Source organism: Macaca mulatta, chromosome 15, assembly GCF_049350105.2.
Source record: "Macaca mulatta isolate MMU2019108-1 chromosome 15, T2T-MMU8v2.0, whole genome shotgun sequence".
NCBI lineage: Eukaryota > Metazoa > Chordata > Mammalia > Primates > Cercopithecidae > Macaca > Macaca mulatta.
In genome coordinates, this window is record NC_133420.1 from 16270329 (window position 1) to 16290471 (window position 20143).

A 20143-nucleotide genomic window follows, 5' to 3' on the forward strand; every position below is an offset into this window, starting at 1 on the left:
GCGGGCGGGGAGGAGGAGGCGGCGCCCGCCCGCCGCCGCCGCCGCCGCCGCCGCCGCCTGCGGACCTGCATCCCCGCGGGGCGGGCGAGCGGGCGGCGGTCCCTGCGTGCGCCGGCTGCGCTTGGCCGGCGGCGGCGAGCGGACGCGGGGGCCGGGCCGGCGCAGGGGCCGAGTTTCTGCAAAGTTTGACCCGGTTGCCTTTCCGATGCTGCAGCAGAGCGAGGCAGCGCGGGGCGCGCCAGGCGGCTGCGGCGCGGCGGCGGGGCTGAGCGGCGACAGCGCGCTCACAATGATCATAAAATAAAGGAGGCGCGCGGGGTGGGGGCGAGAGAGCCCCGAGCCTCAGCCCTCCGCCCCCGGCCGCCCCCCGAAGCCCCGAGCCGGGAGGAGGGTGGGGGCCGGGGGCACTCACGCCGGCCCCAGATTCCAGTAGAGCCAAGGGACAGTGCCCGGGGAAGGGGGTGGGGGCGCCCCAAGAACGTGCCCGCGGCTGGGTCAGGGGCGTTCGGAGGGCGGCGACCCGGCCAGCAGAGCGGCCCCCGGGGCAGGTGAGTCGGCGGCGCCGCCCGGGTGGGGGCGTGCGCGCCAAAGTTCCCCGGCAGCGGCGAGCGCGCCCGACGCGCGGGACCCGGGGCTGCTCGCGGCTGGAGAGGGGCGACAGAGGCGCTTGACGCGGCGGGGCGGGGGCACTACGCTCTCCGAGGGCCGGGGGACCCCAGCAGGGAAAGGGGTGCCCGCCGGATCCGACGGCCCTGGTGGGTGGCGCTGTGCCCAAGGGGCCGGAGGGACGGGGTGGGGAAGGGGCACCTGGCGCTGGCGGCGCGGTGGTGGGGACAGCGCAGGGCAAGTGCTCGTCGCCCCCTGCAGCGACAGCCGCTCGCCCCCCACCCCGCCCCCGCCAGGGACGGTATCAGCGGAGATGTCACGGGCGGCTATTATTCGCTGGTGCGCGCGGTCGTGCGGTCGCCACTGACGGGGCGGGCGCAGGGGGCGGGGGCCGCCGCCTCCGGGGAGACCGCCCAGAGCTGCGCCGTCAGCTCCGCAGCCCGCGCCCAGCGCACACGCGTCGCCGCCCCCGCGCGCCCCCCGCAGCAAAGTTCGGCTCAACTTTGAGGCGGGCCTTGACGCGCTGTCCCTTCCACCTCCCACCAGGTCCTCGGCGGCCGTGGCGAAGCAGGCGGCGGCGGCTGGAGCGCAGCCCCGGGACCCTGCACGGCGGCCGGCAGCGACAGCGGCGAGGGGACGCGGCGTGCCCGCGTGGGGACGTCCGGCCGGCGCCCGCGAGTGGGCGCCGACGGGGACCCGCGCCGCGCTCCCCCGACACCGGCGAGCGGCCCGAGCCCTGAGCTCGCCTCCTGGAAGCCGCGGGTCGGCGCTTGCCCCGAGGGCGCCGGGACCTCGGCCGGTGGACAGAAACTGCTCTGCAATTGATTCGGCCGCGCCGGGCGGGTGCGGGTGCGGGGCCCGGAGGGAGCGCGTGCGGAAGGCCGGAGGGCAGGAAGTCAGGCTTCTGCAGCGAGGGTGGCGCGACCGCACGGGGACGGAGCCTTCCTTATTTATGAGTCTGCCGGCGCTCTCCTGCTTCCTCCGAAGACTTGAGGGAGAGTCTGCGAGCTGCCGTCCCCGCGTATGAGGCACAGAAGGGCCGGATGTCAGAACGACATAATTATTCATTAAACTACAAACTTTTCTTTTTTTAACCCAAAGAATATCGGTGATTTTTGTCCACTGCGAGGAGAAGAAGAGCGAGCCCAGGGCTCGTGAAATGCAGCAGAATCCTTATTTATAAACAGGCCGAGGTAGTGATATATGCGACCCCCCCTCTACTCAGTGACTTTTCTATCCTATGGATATCGGTCTTGAGAGTTGAGATTGGAGAGCAGCGCCGTCTGCACTGGGTCCTGCAGCCTCCGTCCTTTCAATGCCTGGTTTTCTCTGTGACTGCTGGCCTTCCCTGGAGATCAGAGCGCTCCTGTGTGCCATGGGCTGTATTCAGAGCATCGGAGGTAAAGCCAGAGTCTTCCGGGAAGGGATCACGGTGATTGATGTGAAAGCCTCCATCGACCCCGTCCCCACCAGCATCGATGAGTCCTCCAGCGTGGTGCTCCGCTACCGGACACCCCACTTCCGGGCCTCGGCCCAGGTGGTCATGCCTCCCATCCCCAAGAAGGAGACTTGGATAGTTGGCTGGATCCAGGCGTGCAGCCACATGGAGTTCTACAACCAGTACGGCGAGCAGGGCATGTGAGTACGGCGGAGAGCCAGCTCTGGGAATTGCTAGGGATGGCCGAGCTTGGAGGCCTGGTGAGGGGCGGCCCATAGTGGGGAAGGTGGAGATACCATGGAGACAGGACCCAGGCCAGAGAGAAGCTTTAGGCAGGTATGCAGGTGGCCTCCTTGGCCCGGTGTCTCCCTGAAGAGTTTCCCTGTGGATCTAGATTGGAGTCACAGTTCTGCACCCTACCCTGCCACTTTTCCCCGGGGTTCCTGTCTCCTTCCTTGCAAGATGCCGAGAAAGCAGAGGAACATTACTCCCAGTGTTTCCTGGCAGAGCAAGCGTGCCGTCCGCCTGAGGAGTGTTAGCGCCATCAGGGGTCACCAGAGAGGCTGGAGGGCTGCCCTCCAGGCCTCTGGCCCTGTGGGGGCCCATGGCAGACACTCAGGCACTCTGCAACTCCCAGACCGGTGTGTTCAGGGCTTTGCGATTGGGCCTCAATTATCTCTCTGGCTTATACGAGTGCGTGCGAGGACCTGGGGGAGTGCTTCGCTATTCCAAACGGCACTGTGTTTGAGAGCACAGTTAGTTTTACAAGCCCGATTTCTTCACAGTGTAGCGCTTTCTGTCTCCAAGGCAGAAGGCCACTTTGCGCTGGCAAGTCCAGTGTTCCCCCCGGGAGGCCCTAACAGCAACAGCAAAGAGGAGCCTCTCCTGCAGCCCCGAAGCCCCGTCTCCAGAGTGTGCCTAGGGTACTGGGGGTCCCGGTGAGGACCCTGGGGCCCTGGGGCTCCTTTCCTGGCCTGCTTCCTGACCCCAGAGAAGGCCGTCCCCATGGTGAAAATAGCTGTTTCTGAGCATGAGGAGGGCTAGGCAGGCCCTGGTGGGTAGCCCACCCATGTGGCCCCCTGACTGGCCGCGGACACTCCCAGAGCCCCTCTCAGCGTCTACCCTGTGCAGCTTCACTTCCCCGTTTTGCAAGTGGGGAAAAGAGGAGAATTTCCCCAGGAGTTCGAACTTATCACAGATTTAAGAACCTCGTGGGCCACCTGTAAAGGAGAGGGGTGGAGGATGGCGGGACACAAGTCTGGTGGCTTCTCTACTTAATGACTGCAAAGTTCTAAAGGAAACATGAGGATCACAGTAACCCTTAAATCCAGCGTGTGACTGTGACCATCCCAAAGAGGTGCATGGAGAGCACATGCAGAGGCTCTCACCGGCCGTCTCCACCAGCCTGGTATCTGTGCCAAGCCTTTTGCGTCTCAAGAGCAGCTAGTAATCCAGTTCAGGCCGGGGGCTGCCTTTCTATTCTAAGCAGGGAAACATGATTCTTAGTTATGCAGTGAGGACCTTTTCTAAGAACCCTTAAGCCCATAAACCTCCTCGGGCTTTGAAGGCATCCGGGACAGTTGTAGAAACAAAAGTCTTCCTCGGGGTTTTGGGCTAAGCCTAGTTGATTCCCTAGAAGGGGTTGGGAAGCGGGTGTCGTCTTCTGAACTTGGAAAGACTTGAGCACTCGTCGGGACTGTATTCTAATGAGGTTGGTGCAACGTGTGGTGGGGAGGCCACAGGCCTGACCCAAGGTACAGACTCCAAGCCTCAGCTTCCCCTTCCGTGCACCCGGGCTTCCGATGTCTTCACTAAGACTCGTTCTCCATCTGGTGACCCTGAGTAGGTGAGGGTGATGTGGCTGGAGCCAGGCCTGAGATTGGGAACTGAGGCAGGTTTGCCCTCCCTGTGCCAGTCCTCACTTCCTGGTTGGAAGAGCCTCATGCCTTCTTAGGCAGATGTGGGCGGGAGGCCAGGCTCTGCCACTTCCCAGGATGTGACCCTCGGCAAGTCCCTTTACTGCTCTGAGCCTCAGTTTACACATCTGCAAAATGGGGCTGGCGATAACCCCTTCCCCATGGCTGCTTGTGAGAATCACTCAAGCCAACCAAATTTGCCATGCAGTCAGCCCTGCGCCAAGCTCGTGGTGAATCCTCACCGCAGGCAGTAATGGGATGGGGATCATCCTTAGCGGTGTTGTCACTGTTACTGTTATTCCATCAGACGTGAGTGGCTAAAACTACAGAATTAGGACAGATGTCAGCCACACTGTGTAGTGAATCTTCTCTCCAGGCTGAGTCTTTGTCTGTCACGTAGGGCCCACTTCCTGAGTGTAAAACTTTTTAAAGCAGTGTAAGGCATGAAGAGCTTGCGTTTTCAAGTGGCTCCAGACCATTTTCCTTGCTCTCCCTCTGCCCCTGACGTTTCTCTTCGCTCCCTCTCGTTCTCGGGACTCCTCTTTCGCTGCAGGGAGCCTCTGTGTCCCACCCAGCTCATTCTCCCTGGGTGCACTGGCTGTGTAATCCCAGTTGGGATACACAGGGACCAGCCCCAGGGACAGGATGCAGTCGGAGGCTCCCTGGGAGGGGTGGCTTGGAGCAGTTGGGCAGAAGGGTCCACGTGTCCTGGCTCCTAAGGCCTTGGCCAGGCAGCCCCCGGACTTCCATTCCGTGTCTGTCCGTGAGGGTGAGAACTTCCCGTAGGCTGCTGTGAGGATTCAGCGAGAGGCCAGTATGGGTGGCTGTCCTGTAGCTGAGCCGTAGAGGAGGAGGCTGCCGAGTACTTATTAGGAATCAACAGAATCAGCCTAATGGGCTGAGTGGCCAAAGAAGAGAGTCCCTTGAAGGGCTCATGGAGAAGGCCAGGATGTGGCCTTACTTTAGCTCCTTGCTGAATGGAAATAGAAGCATTTAGGTGGGATTTAGTTATTTTTTTTTTTTAATTTTTATTTATTTATTTATTTTTTGAGACAGTCTTATTCTTGTCCCCCAGGCTGGAATGCAGTGGTGCCAATCTTGGCTCACTGTAACCTCTGCCTCCCGGGTTCAAGTGATTCTCTTGCTCCAGCTTCCAGAGTAGCTGGGATTTCAAGCACACACCATCACGCCCAGCTAATTTTTATATTTTTAGTAGAGACGGGGTTTCCCCATGTTGGCCAGGTTGGTCTCGAACTCCTGACCTCGGGTGATCTGCCTGCCTCAGCTCCCAAAGGGCTAGGATTACAGGCGTGAGCCTTAGGTGGGATTTAAAACCCCTTCCTGTCTCCCCTGCCCCTAGGCCTTCCGTTTTCCAAGTTTTTAAGCCTTGTGGCATGAAGGAAAGGGAACAGTGGTTGGGGTGACCAGGAACCCCAACCGGCCCAGAATTGTCCCTCTGCTCTGCCTGGCCCAGGATCAGGTAATTCTTTGTGCTGGTGGGGGGTGTCCTGTGCATGGGTAGGGGGCTGGGCAGCATCCCTGCTCTCTACCCACTGCATGCCAGGAGCACATCCCCGCAAGCTGTGACAGTCAGTAATGTCCCCGGGGAGAGCCCGATGTCCCCAGGAGGGGCTATGAAATCACACCTAGTGGAGGACCGCTGGACTTGACCCAGACAATTCACATCCTTAAAATGAAACCTAGGCCCTGTGCTTTAGTGGCCCGGGGAAGGGACAGCCAGGTAACGAGAGCTAGGTTAGGGCTTTCATTCTTTACAAATGGACTTGTATCCAAAATGTTAATTCCAGATACTTAACCGAAATCCGTCATACTCCCAAACGTTATCCCTGCTTAAAATTAATCCCTAAACCAGGAGGATCACTTTTTAGAATGACATTCTGGGTTTGAAACATTTGAAATGGAACAATTAAAAAAAACAAAACAACAACAAAAAAACACACACCATCTCAATAATACCCTGACTTTTACAGACAGAGCTGGAAAAGAGTGAGTTTCTCTGTGCCAGCATGAGAGGATTCTATATGGCTTTGGGTCCAACCCACATCGCTTTAAAAGCCAACCCCCCCCTTCTCCAAATTGTTGGAGACACCTGCCTCCACAGCCCGGCCCCCGCAATTCCTCAACTGCCACCTGTCAGCTGGCACAGAGTCTTCTAAGTGACAAGTCACAATTTCTCGCCTGTGTGGGAGAAGTTCCACGTTGTCCCTGGTTTGCCCTTCTCTGGAGCCCCCTGGGAACCTGGCCCACAGCCACGCCCATGGCCAAGGCCAAGGCCAGGGGCAGTTTATGGCTCTGGAGTCTGCCAAAGGGCAGACTGGGTGGGGAGGAGGGGGAGCAGCTCAGATGGAAAGGGTTTCTTTGGGTTGATGGGGACACTGCTCCATGCCCATGTGTAGCAAGGTCTGAACCCTAGCTCCCAACCCTTGGGCCAGCCTCTTAACCTTTCCAAGCCTCACTGTTCCTGTCTGTGAAATGGGAATATGAGTTCTCCCTCAGGGTTGTGATGATAAGAGCTTAACCCAGCACCTCACATATACCAGGCACTCAATATATGGTAGCCGTCAATACCACAGCTATGAATCATGATACTGACAATGTCTTATTCATTATGCGGTGCCTGTCAGAGTCAGCGGAAAGGTGGCTGTCTTGTTGCTGTTGTTACATTATCCCTTCTCCTGGGTTTCAGATACCTGTCTATAGCATGAATGCTGTCACTGTGTTATGAAAGGTCAGTGGGGCCGGGCACGGTGGCTCACACCTGTAATCCCAGCACTTTGGGAGGCTGAGGCTGGCGGATCACGAGGTCAGGACATCGAGACCATCCTGGCTAACATGGTGAAACCTCGTCTCTACTAAAAATACAAAAAATTAGCTGGGCGTGGTGGCGGGCACCTGTAGTCCCAACTACTCGGGAGGCTGAGGCAGGAGAACGGCACGAACCTGAGAGGCGGAGCTTGCAGTGAGCCGAGATCGCACCACTGCACTCCAGCCTGGGCGACAGAGTGAGACTCCATCTCAGAAAAAAAAAAAAAAGAAAAGAAAGGCCAGTAGCCAGCCTGGACAACACAGTGAAACCCTGTGCATACAAAAAATACAAAAAAATTAGCCAGACACGGTGGCGCATGCCTCTAGTCCCAGCTACTTGAGAGGCTGAGGTGGGAGGATCACCTGAGCCCGGGGAGGTCAGGGCTGCAAGTGAGCTGTGATCGTACCACTGCCCTGCAGCCGGGGCTACAGAGTGAGACCCCATCTCAAAAAAAAAAAAAAAAAAAAAAAAAGTCTAGTGGGAAAGGACAGGGCAGGGGTGGAGGGACTGCTGGGTGCCACCCAGCCCTGCAGGGATGACCCTGAGAATGGCTACCTCGGGCGCCTTCCCACCTGCCATCTCCCAGCGTCCTCCCCAGGAACTCAGGAAGGCCTCGTTTTATGATGTGGTCACAGCGTCTAAGACCTGAAGCTGGTTGCCCGAGCAGTCTTGCTCAGCGCCAGCAGATCTGGGGACAGGCCATGGAAGAATGTCCCTGTTGACCACGTGGCCTCTTCCTGAAGCCGGGGCCTGAGCGTCAGTTGTGCAAAGAACAATTGAGGAGGAGGCTTCCTCTCTGTAACCGGAAAGCGGCCTCCCCCATCTGCTGGGCCCTGGCGGAGGCGAGGGCGGGGTGGGTGGGAGAGGGAAGTCCTTGTTTCAAGGCTTTGGGGTGGGAGGAAGTAGGGGGGATGACCCAGCCGAAAGAGAGCTCCCCCAGGACCAGCCCCGGCCAAGGGATCGCTGCAGCCCTCATCCACCGTCCAAGCACTGGAAACAAACATTGGAGACGTGCGAGGCGCCACTCAACAGCCGTAGTAATCAGGGAAATGACAAGTTACATACTGACATCCTTTGTTTTGCTGATCAGAGTTGGGTGCAATGAAAAAGATCAGTGGTGCCCAGTGTTTGGGGGAGGGGAGCGTCTTCACCTGTTGTTTGTGGGAGGACAGTTGAGGCAGGTGAGGATGCTGAGAGGTGAGCCTGGCTGTGCCTGTTACCGTCCACATGCGCAAGCCCTTCAGCTCGGTGGTTGTACATTTTTTTTTTTTTTTTTTTGAGACAGAGTCTCACTCTGTCGCCCAGGCTGGAGTGCAATGGCCGGATCTCAGCTCACTGCAAGCTCCGCCTCCCGGGTTCAAGCGATTCTCTTGTCTCTGCCTCCCGAGTAGCTGGGATTACAGGTGCCTGCCACCACACCCGGGTTTTTTTTCTTTTTAACATATTTTTAGTAGAGACGGGGTTTCACCATGCTGACCAGGCTAGTGTCGAATTCCTGACCTCAAGTGATCCACCTGCCTCAGCCTCCCAAAGTCCTGGGATTACAGGCGTGAGCCATAGTGCCCAGCCTGTACTTTTAGAGTCCCTTACAGAAATTTTGTGCCCCTAGCTCAGGGCCTGCATATTGGAGGCGTCCAAAAAAATAATCTACTGAACAAGTGAGTTAATGATCACGTGAACGGGGAAGCAGCACATAAAGATGTACATGGGCCGGGCGCGGTGGCTCACGCCTATAATCCCAGCATTTTGGGAGGCTGAGGCAGGCGAATCATCTGAGGTCAGGAGTTCGAGACCAGCCTGACCAACATGGCGAAACCCTGTCTCTACTAAAAATACAAAATTTAGCGGGGTGTGGTGGTGCACGCCTGTAATCCCAGCTGCTCAGAAGGCTGAGGTGCAAGAATTGCTTGAACCCAGGAGGTGGAGGTTACAGTGAGCCGAGATCATGCCACTGCACTCCAGCCTGGGCAACAGAGCGAGACTGTCTTAAAAAAAAAAAAAAGCACAAGTAAGGATGTTAACTCCAGCACGGCTCCTAATAGCAAAAAACCAGGAACAACTCAGGGGTCCCTCAAGAGGGAGTGAAATTATGGTCTGTCTGCAGTGCAGACTCTGAGGCAGGGCTATAGGCCCTGAAGACAAGGTAGAGCTATGGATACTCCCACGTGGGGAAATGGTACATTGTTGTTACATTTTTGTTTAAAGTTATCAAACAATATGTGGGGTAGTAACCCATTTTTGTTAAAAAGAAAATACTGAAGTTGGGAGTATATCCTGTGTGTATGCAGAGAGCAAGGTCCCAAAGGATGTTTACCGGAGTACAACACGGGGCACACGGGGAGGGGCGCATGGGGAGGTAGGTTTCAGTTTTCACTTGATATGCTGCTTTTTTTTTTTTTTTTTTTGCAACGAAGTTTCACTCTTGTTGCCCAGGCTGGAGTGCAGTGGTGCGATCTCGGATCATTGCAACCTCCGCCTCCCGGGTTCAAGTGATTCTCCTGCCTCAACCTCCTGAGTAGCTGAGATTACAGGCGGGCGCCACTGTCCTTGGCTAATTTTTGTATTTTTAGTAGAGACGGGGTTTCCCCATGTTGGTCAGGCTGGTCTTGAACTCCTGACCTCAAGCAATCCGCCCTCCTCTGGCTTCCATAGTTCTGGAATTACAGGCGTGAGCCACCGCGCCTGGCCTAAAAGTACTTCTTTTATAACTAAACATTTTTTTTCTTTTTTTTTTGAGACAGAGTCTCGCTCTGTCGCCTGGGCTGGAGTACAGTGGCCAGATCTCAGCTCACTGCAAGCTCCGCCTCCCGGGTTTACCCCATTCTCCTGCCTCAGCCTCCCGAGTAGCTGGGACTACGGGCGCCTGCCACCTCGCCCAGCTAGTTTTTTTTTTTTTTTTTTTTGGTATTTTTTAGTAGAGACGGGGTTTCACCGTGTTAGCCAGGATGGTCTCGATCTCCTGACCTCGTGATCTGCCCATCTTGGCCTCCCAAAGTGCTGGGATTACAGGCTTGAGCCACCGCGCCCGGCCTATAACTAAAATTAAACAGGCTCTGTTGGTCTTTCCTCCTCGTGTTAAATCCCAGTGATCCACTGCTGTGCCTGGGTTAAGAGGGGTGGGGTTGGCAGGGAGAAGGTGTCTGGGTCCCAGAAGGAATGGGGTTTGTTGTGGTGGGGGAATCCCCGCGGGCAGGCCCTGTGGGAGGCGAGACCTCCAGCCCTTCCCTCACTTGGTGAACAGGTGTTGGGGAGACCGGGAGAGCATGGCCTGGTGACCTGGTGGTGGTGGGGACAGCCCAGGGGGCCCGCAGCACAGGGGGAAGTCAGGAAGCCAGGATGCCTGTCCAGTGTGGAATGGGGGTTCTTGGGCAATCATTTCTTAAAAATTGTAAAGTTTTTACAGAATGAGTACTTTCTGCAAATTTTATCAGATCATAAAATCCATACCGTTGGGGGGTAGATAAAATAATTCCTAACTTCCTGCCTGGTCCGTGTGAGGGGCTGAAACCAGGGCTGAGCAGGGGACTCTGTGGCATGGGCAGGCCCTTGCCCTGGAGCCTCAATCTTTATCTGTAAAGGTGTTTCTTAAGGTGCCCAATGTGAGCCGCTTGTAGGAGGTGGAATAATATTTGAGTCAATCATTTAAGGTTAAGGCTAAATTTTGTTTTAATGCAATATATTTAATGCCTATTAGAACATATATCTGTATATATAGCATATCCAACCTGCTATTTCAAAAGTGTTTCTAAATTTCGTTGACTTTTTTTTCTTTTAGAGACAGGGTCTCACTCTGTTGTCCAGGCTGGAGTGCTGTGGGGCAATCCTAGTTCACGGCAGCCTTGACCTCCTGGGCTCGCGCAATCCTCCCCCCTTAGCTTCCCGCATAGCTGGGAGTATGGGGACGCACCACCATGCCTGGCTAATTTTTAAGTTTTTTGTATAGATGAGAGTCTCTTGCTTTGTTGCCCTGGCTGGTCTTGACGTCGTGGGTTCAAGCAATACCCCACCCTCCAGCCTTAGACTCCCATAGTTGATTGTTTTAAAAGCTGATTAGGTCGGGCACGGTGGCTCATCTCAGCAGCTTGGGAGGCTGAGGTGGGAGGATCGCTTAGGTTCCATTAGAGGCTGGTGGGGTAAGAGCTGGGTCAGATTGGGGACCTTGGCCCAGTGACTTCCCAGCTGTGTGACCTCGGACCTGGCCTCTAACTGCCCTAAGTCTCCTCCGTGAAATGCACCCCACAGCCCCAGCCCCAGGGAGGTGTGGTGCCCGGCGCAGCCTGTGTGCTTAGGGAGTGGTACCTGCTGTCAGCACTTGCTAAGGAGACCGTCCAGCAAGAGGCTCTTGCAGCTGCAGCCCTGCAGGATAAGCAGAAGCTCAGAGCAACTTTGGGGGCCCAGGACTCCTCACAGAGATGCCCTGTGGGCTTTGGGGGAGACCCAGCATGTACTGACAGCCATTGATCCTGGCCACAGACATTGATAGTGCCTGAAGCTGGGCCAGGTGCTGTGATACATCCCAGATATGTGGTGATGGGTGAGGCAGGCCTGGCCCTGCCCTCACGGCCTCGTGGTCTGTCTGGGAAAGAGACTGGTAGCAAATGAGTGCATCAGTATTTAATCACCGTCATGAACAGGCCACAGGGCAGTGGGATGAGATCCAGTGGCGTTGAATACCGGGAGGCACCTGGCCCATGTGGAGCGTCCAGGCAGGCTTCTTTGGGATGGTGGCTGCAGAGCTGAGTAATGAGCAGCTATGAGCGAGGACAGGAGGAGTAAGAGGGGAGAGGAGGAGGAGGAAAAGGCGGTGGAGGAAGAGGAGGATGAAGATGAGTACGAGGATGATGCTGCTCCCGGTAGAAGGCCCTGAGAGGGAGGAGCATGGCCCGCTGCAGCAGCTGAGAATGGCTGGGGCCCTGGATCCCAGGGAGGATGTGTGTGTACACGCACGTGTGTGTACATGTGCATGTGTGCACGAACACAGGGCTCTAGGCTTCAATTGCGTCGGTTTTAAGGGCATAGGGGAGTCATGGCCGGTTTAACAGGGTTGGAGCCATGCCATCGGATTTGTGTTTTTAGAAGATCGCTCGGGCTGCTTCTGGGAGGGGAACAGATTGCAGGAGGCTGGGAGACCAGGGAAGGGTAAGGCCAGGGTGGAGGCAGAGGAGGAGAAGGGGCACAGCCTGGAGGGGCGAGGGAGAGTCCGGGATGGCGCTGTGTCCCGGAGACACAGGCCTCCCCCATTGCTGGCCAGGCCAGTAGCTCTGTCCACCCCTTTCAGGGCTTCGTGGCGTGTGGTACCTTGGCATGTGGTGCCAAGCAGGTGCCCTGCAGATGTTTGTTGGGTGGGTGACGATGGGACTCAAGACAGGGATGCTGCGGGAGGCTGAGGAAGCCACTTCAGCCCAGGAAGCGTTCTGAATCCTGGGTTCCAGCTTGGACTTGCCTGCTTGTCCTTTGGGGTCACTAGGAGGATGGGATTGTGACAGGTGGCCCTGCCTGCCCCTGCCCACAGCCATGGAGGTGAACGGCCTGCTGGGCTCCTAGACTGGACAGCTGCCCGGGGCCTGCACTCAGAAGGGCCCCGAGCGTGGTTCAAGGCTCTGCTGTCACCGCATTGAAAATCTCAGGTTGTTTACAGCCGGGCGTGGTGGCTCACGCCTGTAATCCCAGCACTTTGGGAGGCCAAGGTGGGCAATCACCTGAGGTCAGGGGTTTGAGACCAGCCTGGCCAACATGGTGAAACTCCATGTCTGCTAAAAAATATATAAAAATTAGGCCGGGCATGGTGGCTCACGCCTGTAATCACAGCACTGTGGGAGGCTGAGGTGGGTGCGTTACCTGATGTCAGGAGCTGGAGACCAACCTTACATGGTGAAACCCCATCTCTACTAAATAATTAGTCGGGCATGGTGGCACATGCCTGTAATCTCAGCTACTTGGGAAGCTGAGGCAGGAGAATTGCTTGAACCCGGGAGGCAGAGGTTGCAGTGAGCTGAGATCATGCCACTGCACTCCAGCCCAGGCAGCAAGAGTGAAACTGTCTCAAAAAAAAAGGAGAAAGGTGGTTAAGATATTGCTTAACTTTAGACCTTTAAGTCAAAAATAATGGGAAAATTTCAAGGACAACTACTATAAGAATAGAATTAGAATGTTTAAATCCCCAGTAAGTAGAAAAATACCAATAAAATCTGTAATCAAAAGAATGGTGGGCAAAAAGCAGTAAACTGAATAGCAATTTTATAGAGAAGAGAAACAAGTTCATATAAAAATAATTCGGCTGGGGCGGTGGCTCACACCTGTAATCCCGGACACTTTGGGAGGCCAAGGCAGAGCTTGAGACCAGCCTGGCCAACATGGTGAAACCCCGTCTCCACTAAAAATATAAAATTAGCTGAGCATGGTGGTGGGTGCCTGTGGTCCTACCTACTCAAGAGGCTGAGGCAGAAGAATCACTTGAACCTGGGAGGCCGAGGCTCCAGTGAGCAGAGATCTCACCACTGCACTCCAGCCTGAGAGACAGTGAGAATCCGTCTCAAAAAATAATAATAATAATAATGAAAGGTCAGAAAAGGCTTCAGGTCAAATCAGGGCTACCTGGTCTGGGAGAGGCACACCTCTAACTGCTCATGCCACCCTCAAAGTGTCTCCAGAAGCGTCCACTGACTGCTGTTGGTTGGACCAGGCAGTGAGGATCAATACATTTAATCATCACAAAAACCTGGCAGGCAGATGTCGGCGGATTGTCCGTGGGCTGCTGATGAGACGGTGGAGGATCCGCGCGTCTGTGACTGGACCACAGTGCAAGCAGCTGGGGCTAACAGTAGACCCTGGGCTGCCGCAGGTGCCCCTGAGCTACGCATCCCCAGCACCCCCAGGTGGGGGGAATCCATACAGCCTGGTGACGATTTGGCCCTGGCCCGCATGACGCAGTGCTGTCTGCCAGTCCAGGAGGCTCCTCACCTGCCTGTGTCTGAGCCAGGGCCTGGGAGTTTCAGGACTGCAGAAGGGAAAGGAAACCCCAAGGCTGGGGTCAGGAAGAGGAGGGTTGTTCTGCTGCTCAGCCTCACTCCTCCAAACCAGGCCTTCAGCTCTTTGCAAATGAAAGGGGCCAAGGCCAAAGCAGGGTTCCTTATGCAAGTTTGCTGTCTGCCCTGAAAAACCAAAAAAACGGGAATCTGTTCCAAACAAGTATAAGCACTGGGTGAGGACAGAGTGGACGTTTCCTTCTGAAATAGGAGACCCGGCCCCCAGTGGGCAAAGAGGCTCTGACTCACTTCTTCATCCATGCGGGGGAGCGAATGAGCAGGCTCACCCGTTGTCATCCTGCCTGCTGCTGTGGGCCCCCCCAGATCTTTGGAATTACTGGGTACTTCCAGACAGTGAGGTTGTCTGAGCTTCCTCCAGGTTCCCTGAGTCTGGGGTGCTCGGGGCTGGGCAGGAGATGCCCATTAAGCAGGTGTTACTCTAATGAGTGAGCTTTTCAATGAGATGAACAGGAAAATTGGCAAAATCATGTTCCTAATCATTCCTCCTATAACGGCCCCAAGTTTGCTAACTGCTAACATTATATGATGTGTAAGTAGGGGAATGCATTTTTAAAATTATAGTAAAGTCTATGAAACATTTTATAAAATTTACCATTTTATTTTATTTTAATTATTTTTTAAAGACAGGGTCTGGCTCTGTCACCCAGGCTGGAGTGCAATGGCATGATCTCGGCTCACTGCAACCTCCACCTCCCAGGTTCAAGCGATTCTCCTGCCTCAGCCTCCTGACTAGCTGGGATTACAGGCACCCACCACCACGCCTGGCTAATTTTTGTGCTTTTAGTAGAGACAGGGTTTCACCATGTTGTCCAGGCTGGTCTTGAACTCCTGACCTCAGGTGATCTGCCCACCTTGGCCTCCCAAAGTGCTGGGATTATAGGTGTGAGCCACAGCGCCCAGCCCAGAACTCTTCATCTTGCAAAACTGAAACTTCGTCCCCAAGAAACATCAACTTTCCGTTCCTCTTTCTCCCAGCCCCTGGCAACCTCCATTCTACTTTCTGTCTCTATGAATTTGACACTAGGGACTTCACGTAAGTGGAATCCCACAGTATGTGTCTTTTTTTGGCTGGCTTATTTCACTCAACGTAATGTCCTCAAGGTAGATCTGTGTTGTAGCCTGTGTTGGAACGTCCTTCCTTCTGAAGGCTGAAGAACATTCCATTGTATGTATATAGCACATTTTGTTTATCCATTTATCTGTCGTTGGACACTTGGATCGATTCTACCTTTTGGCTATTGTGATTAATTCTAGGAACAGGAATGCTTTTTTTTTTTTTTTTTTAAAGGTAGAGTCTCGCTGTGTTGGCCAGCCTCGGCCTCCCAAAGTGCTGGGGTTACAGGTATGAGCCACTGTGTCGAGTTGGGAATGCTTTTTTTTGAGACAGTCTCACTGTGTCACCCAGGCTGGAGTGCAGTGGCACAATCTCAGCTCACTGCAAACCCAGCGTCTCAGGTTCAAGCAATTCTCCTACCTCAGCCTTCTGATTACAGGATTACAGGCGTCTGCCACCATGACCCACTAATTATTATTATTATTATTTTTTTGAGACAGACTCTCACTCTGTTGCCCAGGCTGGAGTGCATGGCATGATCTCGGCTCACTGCAACCTCTGCCTCCTGGGTTCAGGTGATTCTCCTGCCTCAGCCTCCTGAATAGTTGGGACTACAGACACGTGCCACCATGCCTGATTAATTTTTTGTATTTTTTTTAGTAGAGACGGGGTTTCACCATTTTGGCCAGGCTGTTCTCAAACTTCTGACCTCATGATCCGCCCGCCTTGGCTTCCCAAAGTGAATTTTTGTATTTTTAACAGAGAGGAGGGTTCACCATGTTGGCCAGGCTGGTCTTGAACTCCTAACCTTAAGTGATCCGCCTGCCTCAGCCTCCCAAAGTACTGGGATTACAGGCGTGAGCCACCATGCCTGGCCAGGAGTGTATTTTTAGCAGTAACTTGTTCCTGGGAGTACCCGCTGTGCACATAGGTGAGCAGAAGGCACAGTGGGCGCAGGCTGTCCTGAGCTTCCCTGTTACAGGTGCCTTGGTGGAAACGGGCGCCCGGGTCCCAGGCTCCACCACTTGGCCAAATGTCCTTTGGGAAAGGTAGCGTCACTGTCCACCCCCAGCCCACCCCTTTGCTTTCTGTATCTGCAGCGTGGGGTTGCATGGAGAAGATTGTCTGTGAGCCTGTAATGTTAAATTAAGGGGCCCCTACAGCCTGGGGTGGGCTCCCAGGTGCTACTGTATCCACGGCCACATGGGAGTGTGGGATCCTGTATGTCCCAAGAGCAACTTGGGCCAGGCCGGCCACCTTTTTCTGTCCGAGGGTTATGATTATAACAGCGGTAGTGATGACAGTGATACTCCCAGCTGTTGTCTGACCCCCTGCCCCCAGAATGTCAAAGGGGACCGGGTGGTCTGCTGGGTCCGTTCCATCCTCAGGGCCCGGGACAGCCCCTGGCCTACCAGGGAGACACAGAAAGCCCTCCTTGAGTGACCGAGTGAGTGAACTGGCCTTCCTTGTCCTCAGGTCCAGCTGGGAGCTCCCCGACCTCCAGGAGGGCAAGATCCAAGCCATCAGCGACTCTGACGGGGTGAACTACCCCTGGTACGGCAACACCACGGAGACCTGCACCATCGTGGGCCCCACCAAGAGAGACTCCAAGTTCATCATCAGCATGAACGACAACTTTTACCCCAGCGTCACGTGGGCCGTGCCCGTCAGCGAGAGCAACGTGGCCAAGCTCACCAACATCTACCGGGACCAGAGCTTCACCACCTGGCTGGTGGCCACCAACACCTCCACCAACGACATGATCATCCTGCAGACGCTCCACTGGCGCATGCAGCTCAGCATCGAGGTGAACCCCAACCGGCCTCTGGGCCAGCGCGCCCGGCTGCGGGAGCCCATCGCCCAGGACCAGCCCAAAATCCTAAGCAAGAATGAACCCATCCCGCCCAGCGCCCTGGTCAAGCCCAATGCCAACGACGCCCAGGTCCTCATGTGGCGGCCCAAGTACGGGCAGCCGCTGGTGGTGATCCCGCCCAAGCACCGGTGACAGCCAGGGCCACCCGCTAGGTTAGACTCGCAAATAATAATACCGCTGAAAACAAAACTCAGACTCACTCTTCAGTCATTCAGCAAGATACGACCATTCTACCCTCTCCAGCGGGCGGATCTCACTGTGCTGAGGCCCCCCGGGAAGGCCTCCCCGGCGCTCAGCACCTGCTTCCTTTCAGGGAGGGGGGAGACCTAAGCGGGACAGACAGACCCCACGTGCGCCCTCAGGGTCACCTCTGGTCTCCTTGCCTCTCCTTTTGCTCACAGCTTCAGTCACTCACCCGTAACAGATTCCCTGAAACACTGCTTTTTCCGTTTTTTAAAAAAACTCCTCTTATGGGGGTTCAGGGGCAGGAAGAGGAGGAGCCGATTAGGAGGGAAGCTCCGGCCCCCGATCAAAGAGACAGATCCGCACTGCTGCCGATTTGTGGCGCTGGCCGGCCTTCCCTCCCCGGGTCCCCCTGCCCTCTGTCATGCGGCCTTATGTAGACTTGCTTTGCCAAACTTTTGCCTTAAGCTGAATTTAAAGGAAGAAAACCAATTGGAGAAAGAAAGCAGGATCTCTTTTCTACCGGACTTTTCCTCTTCTGCCACAGGTGGAGGGAGGGGTGGGGTCGCCTGGGAGGGTGTCTTGAGCCTTTCTTCCCGGGTGTCTTGGGAGAAGGGTGAGGATGGGCGTTTAGACCTGAAACCAGCTGCTCACTCTTTCTTTTTGGCAGAAACAAAACCACAGGCAGATTCCGCCTGAACAGCCCCTTCTCTCCCTCCACCCCCAGGTCTCATCCCGGCACCGGCGGAGAGGGGCTGTGAGCTCTGGCCAGGGGGTGGCTCTGCCAGCGGCCTGGCCTCTTCTCCCCTCTCTTCCCAGCAGCCTTAACTTCCCTTGGGCGGCTCTAGGAGGAGAGAGGGAGGCTGCTGTGAGCCCAGGGAATTTTCACCCTCTCAGTCCTCGGGACCCACCCCCAGTGGAGTCCCTGGCCCTTCCTCCAGGTGTGTGGTGGTTTCCTTCTCCATCCACACTGGTCCCAAATGCCTGGGGGCCAGCCGCCCGGACCGCCGACACACAGCCTCAGTGTTAGTCTCAAAGGTAAGGAAGGCATTCACATCCCTTCTTGCAGGGCATTTTAAGACTTGAATCAGGTGGGCCCCGGCCCCTGTGGCTGGCCGGCCCCTGGTGTACTGTAAAAGGGCCAAGACAGGGCTCGTTCTCAGGGGCGCCCCTCCCAGGCCTTCGGGGCAGCGGGATGGTGCAGTCAGGCTCTGGGTGCCACACTGATGGAGGTAGAAGGCACCTGAGCTCTAGGGAAGTCTTGGGAGGCAGTTGGCCGAGCCCCTGCTTCCTGTCCTCAAAGAAGTGAATCCAGGCCAAGGGCTGGGAGGCCTGGGTGGGCTCATGGTAGAGAGGGGTCAGAGCCACTCTGGAGGCTGGGCTGGCACAGTGGAGAGTGACAGGTGAGGACAGACGTCTGGAAGCCCATCCCTGGGACCTGCCCTCCCTCGGTCCCAGGTTACTGGAGCCCCAGGGCTTACTTAGTCCTGACCCATCGTGCCAGGGCTCTGGGCAGTGTCTGCCTTGCGGCCACTTGCAGGGGCTATTAGGGGACATCCCACTGAAGCCATGTTCCTTCCAGCTTGCCAAACACACAGCTACCCGCCCGGGGCCCACACTCAGCCTAATAATAATCAAGCACAGAAAACCATCCATTTAGAAAAATAATCAATTTCTGCTACAGATGAGCCACTTGTAGGAGTCTCCGTGACAGCGTGGGACGGTGTGGGCACCGAGGTCCCTGCCCCGCTCCTTCGTCCACGGGCTGTTGCGTTTATTCAAGGGGTGCTTAATGACCGTTCAGCCTCTGCCGTCTGTCTCCAGGCCCAGCTCGTGCCAGGAGGCCGTCCTGGGACACACTGGGCTGGAGCTGCCGGCTGGCACGGTGCTCAGGGGGCCCCTGGTGGGGGCCAGGACCTCCCCACAGAAACTGCAGGTTCTCTCTTGTGAGGATGGAGGCTGTGCCACCCGGAAAGGCAGTAGCCTTGGGGGAACATCGGGTCCCAGCTGCACGTCTGAGGACGGGTGGGGACGGGGCTGGGACTCGGCCTTCATTCACTGGAGACTTCTCCACTCAGGTCTTTGTTGCACTAAAGCAGGGACAGGACCCTGGGGGTTCAGGAGGCGGGTCTCAGGCTGCTGGGTTCTTCCGGAAGTGGGACTGGAGAGCGGAATGGAAAGGGGCTTCCTGAGCTGCTGGGGGGTGAAGGACCCCCAAATCCGCATTTCTTGAGTGTGAGCAAACACTCGAGGCAAGAGCCAGCACCCCTCCCACTGCATGCCCGGCCCCCGGCCCACCTTGCCCCCTGACCCACCTTCACCTGTGCCCCTTCTTTCCACCCTTCCTTCCTCACTGAAGAAGGGCTGGGAAGACCCTGGAGAGGCTGCAGGTCTGTCCACAGACACTCAGCTAAGCCCCAGTCTGCTCCCTCAGCCTCCTTGCTCATGTTGGAGCACAGGCCCCAGGCTTCCTGCCTGGGGCCCCAATTCCTCTTATGTCCCCCAGCCCCGCCCTGGCGTGGACATCCACTCACTCCTTCCAGCAATAAGAACCGTCCTTGGTCGTGGAGAGTACTGTGAAACAAACCAATGCACTTACCAGGAGGCACAAGACTCTTGAAGAAGATGTAAAATGAACCTTTTTTTTTTTTTTTTAAATAAAAAACAAAAAACAAATATTCATAAAGAGAAATAAAATGTAATTTTAAAGTAGGCTTGGCTAGGTCCTGGATGTTTCTGAAGTGGCGATTCACTTTGGGGTGGGTGGCTCAGCGGTGCTGGCTACGGGCGTGAACGTGTTTGGGGGGCAGGAGGATGGGCTGAGGCTGGGATCCTGGTGCTCAGGACCTGGGAAATGGGAGGAGGGAGCCAGTCTTTGAGGCCTGCTCCTTCCAGCTGCCTCTGTTCACAGCACCAGCTCCGGCGAGAGCAGCCCTGCGGTCTCAGCCTTGCACCCACAAGTGCCCCTGCCAGTGCCCTGCCTGGAGGGTGGTGGGCTTGGAGGTAGAGCTAGGAATTGAGGGCAGCTTGGCTTTTTGGTGAACAGGTTCTCTTTTGTGAGGATGGAGGCCATGCCACCCAGAAAGGCAGTAGCCCTATGTCAAGGGCAATTAATGTTTAGGTTGACCCTTAACTTGGGCCTGCAAAGGTGTCTTTCTCTGCACAGGCAGGACAGTGTGTCTGGACAGGGGCTCCGTGCC

At 56.0% G+C, this 20143-nt stretch overlaps 1 protein-coding gene and 1 long non-coding RNA gene across 13 annotated transcripts; one reads left to right on the forward strand and one right to left on the reverse strand.

Moving 5' to 3' along the window:
- Positions 1-37: 37 nt before the first annotated feature.
- On the forward strand, positions 38-19653 carry FAM78A (family with sequence similarity 78 member A). 12 transcript variants are annotated; one of them, XM_077965469.1, is made up of 4 exons: positions 6987-7984; positions 13429-13472; positions 14457-14578; positions 16364-19653. In XM_077965469.1, the coding sequence occupies exons 1-4, from the start codon at positions 7699-7701 to the stop codon at positions 16890-16892; spliced, it is 981 nt and encodes a 326-aa protein (XP_077821595.1). In that variant the 5' UTR covers positions 6987-7698; the 3' UTR covers positions 16893-19653.
- LOC144335023 (uncharacterized) lies at positions 3438-7084 on the reverse strand. The gene is made up of 2 exons (XR_013405403.1): positions 6835-7084; positions 3438-5104 (listed from the first exon to the last, which is right to left on the reverse strand). It is a non-coding gene; the product is annotated as an uncharacterized LOC144335023 (long non-coding RNA).
- Positions 19654-20143: the final 490 nt, after the last annotated feature.

Excerpts from the sequence above, each read along its gene's own strand:
- FAM78A (XM_077965469.1), top strand. The coding sequence starts at position 7,699 with ATGACCCAGCCGAAAGAGAGCTCCCCCAGGACCAGCCCCGGCCAAGGG. Across the intron at positions 7,985-13,428 it reads GCAGGTGAGGATGCTGAGAG|TGTCTCCAGAAGCGTCCACT; the intron begins GTGAGCCTGGCT and ends CCACCCTCAAAG. Across the intron at positions 13,473-14,456 it reads GCTGTTGGTTGGACCAGGCA|ACAGGGTCTGGCTCTGTCAC; the intron begins GTGAGGATCAAT and ends TATTTTTTAAAG.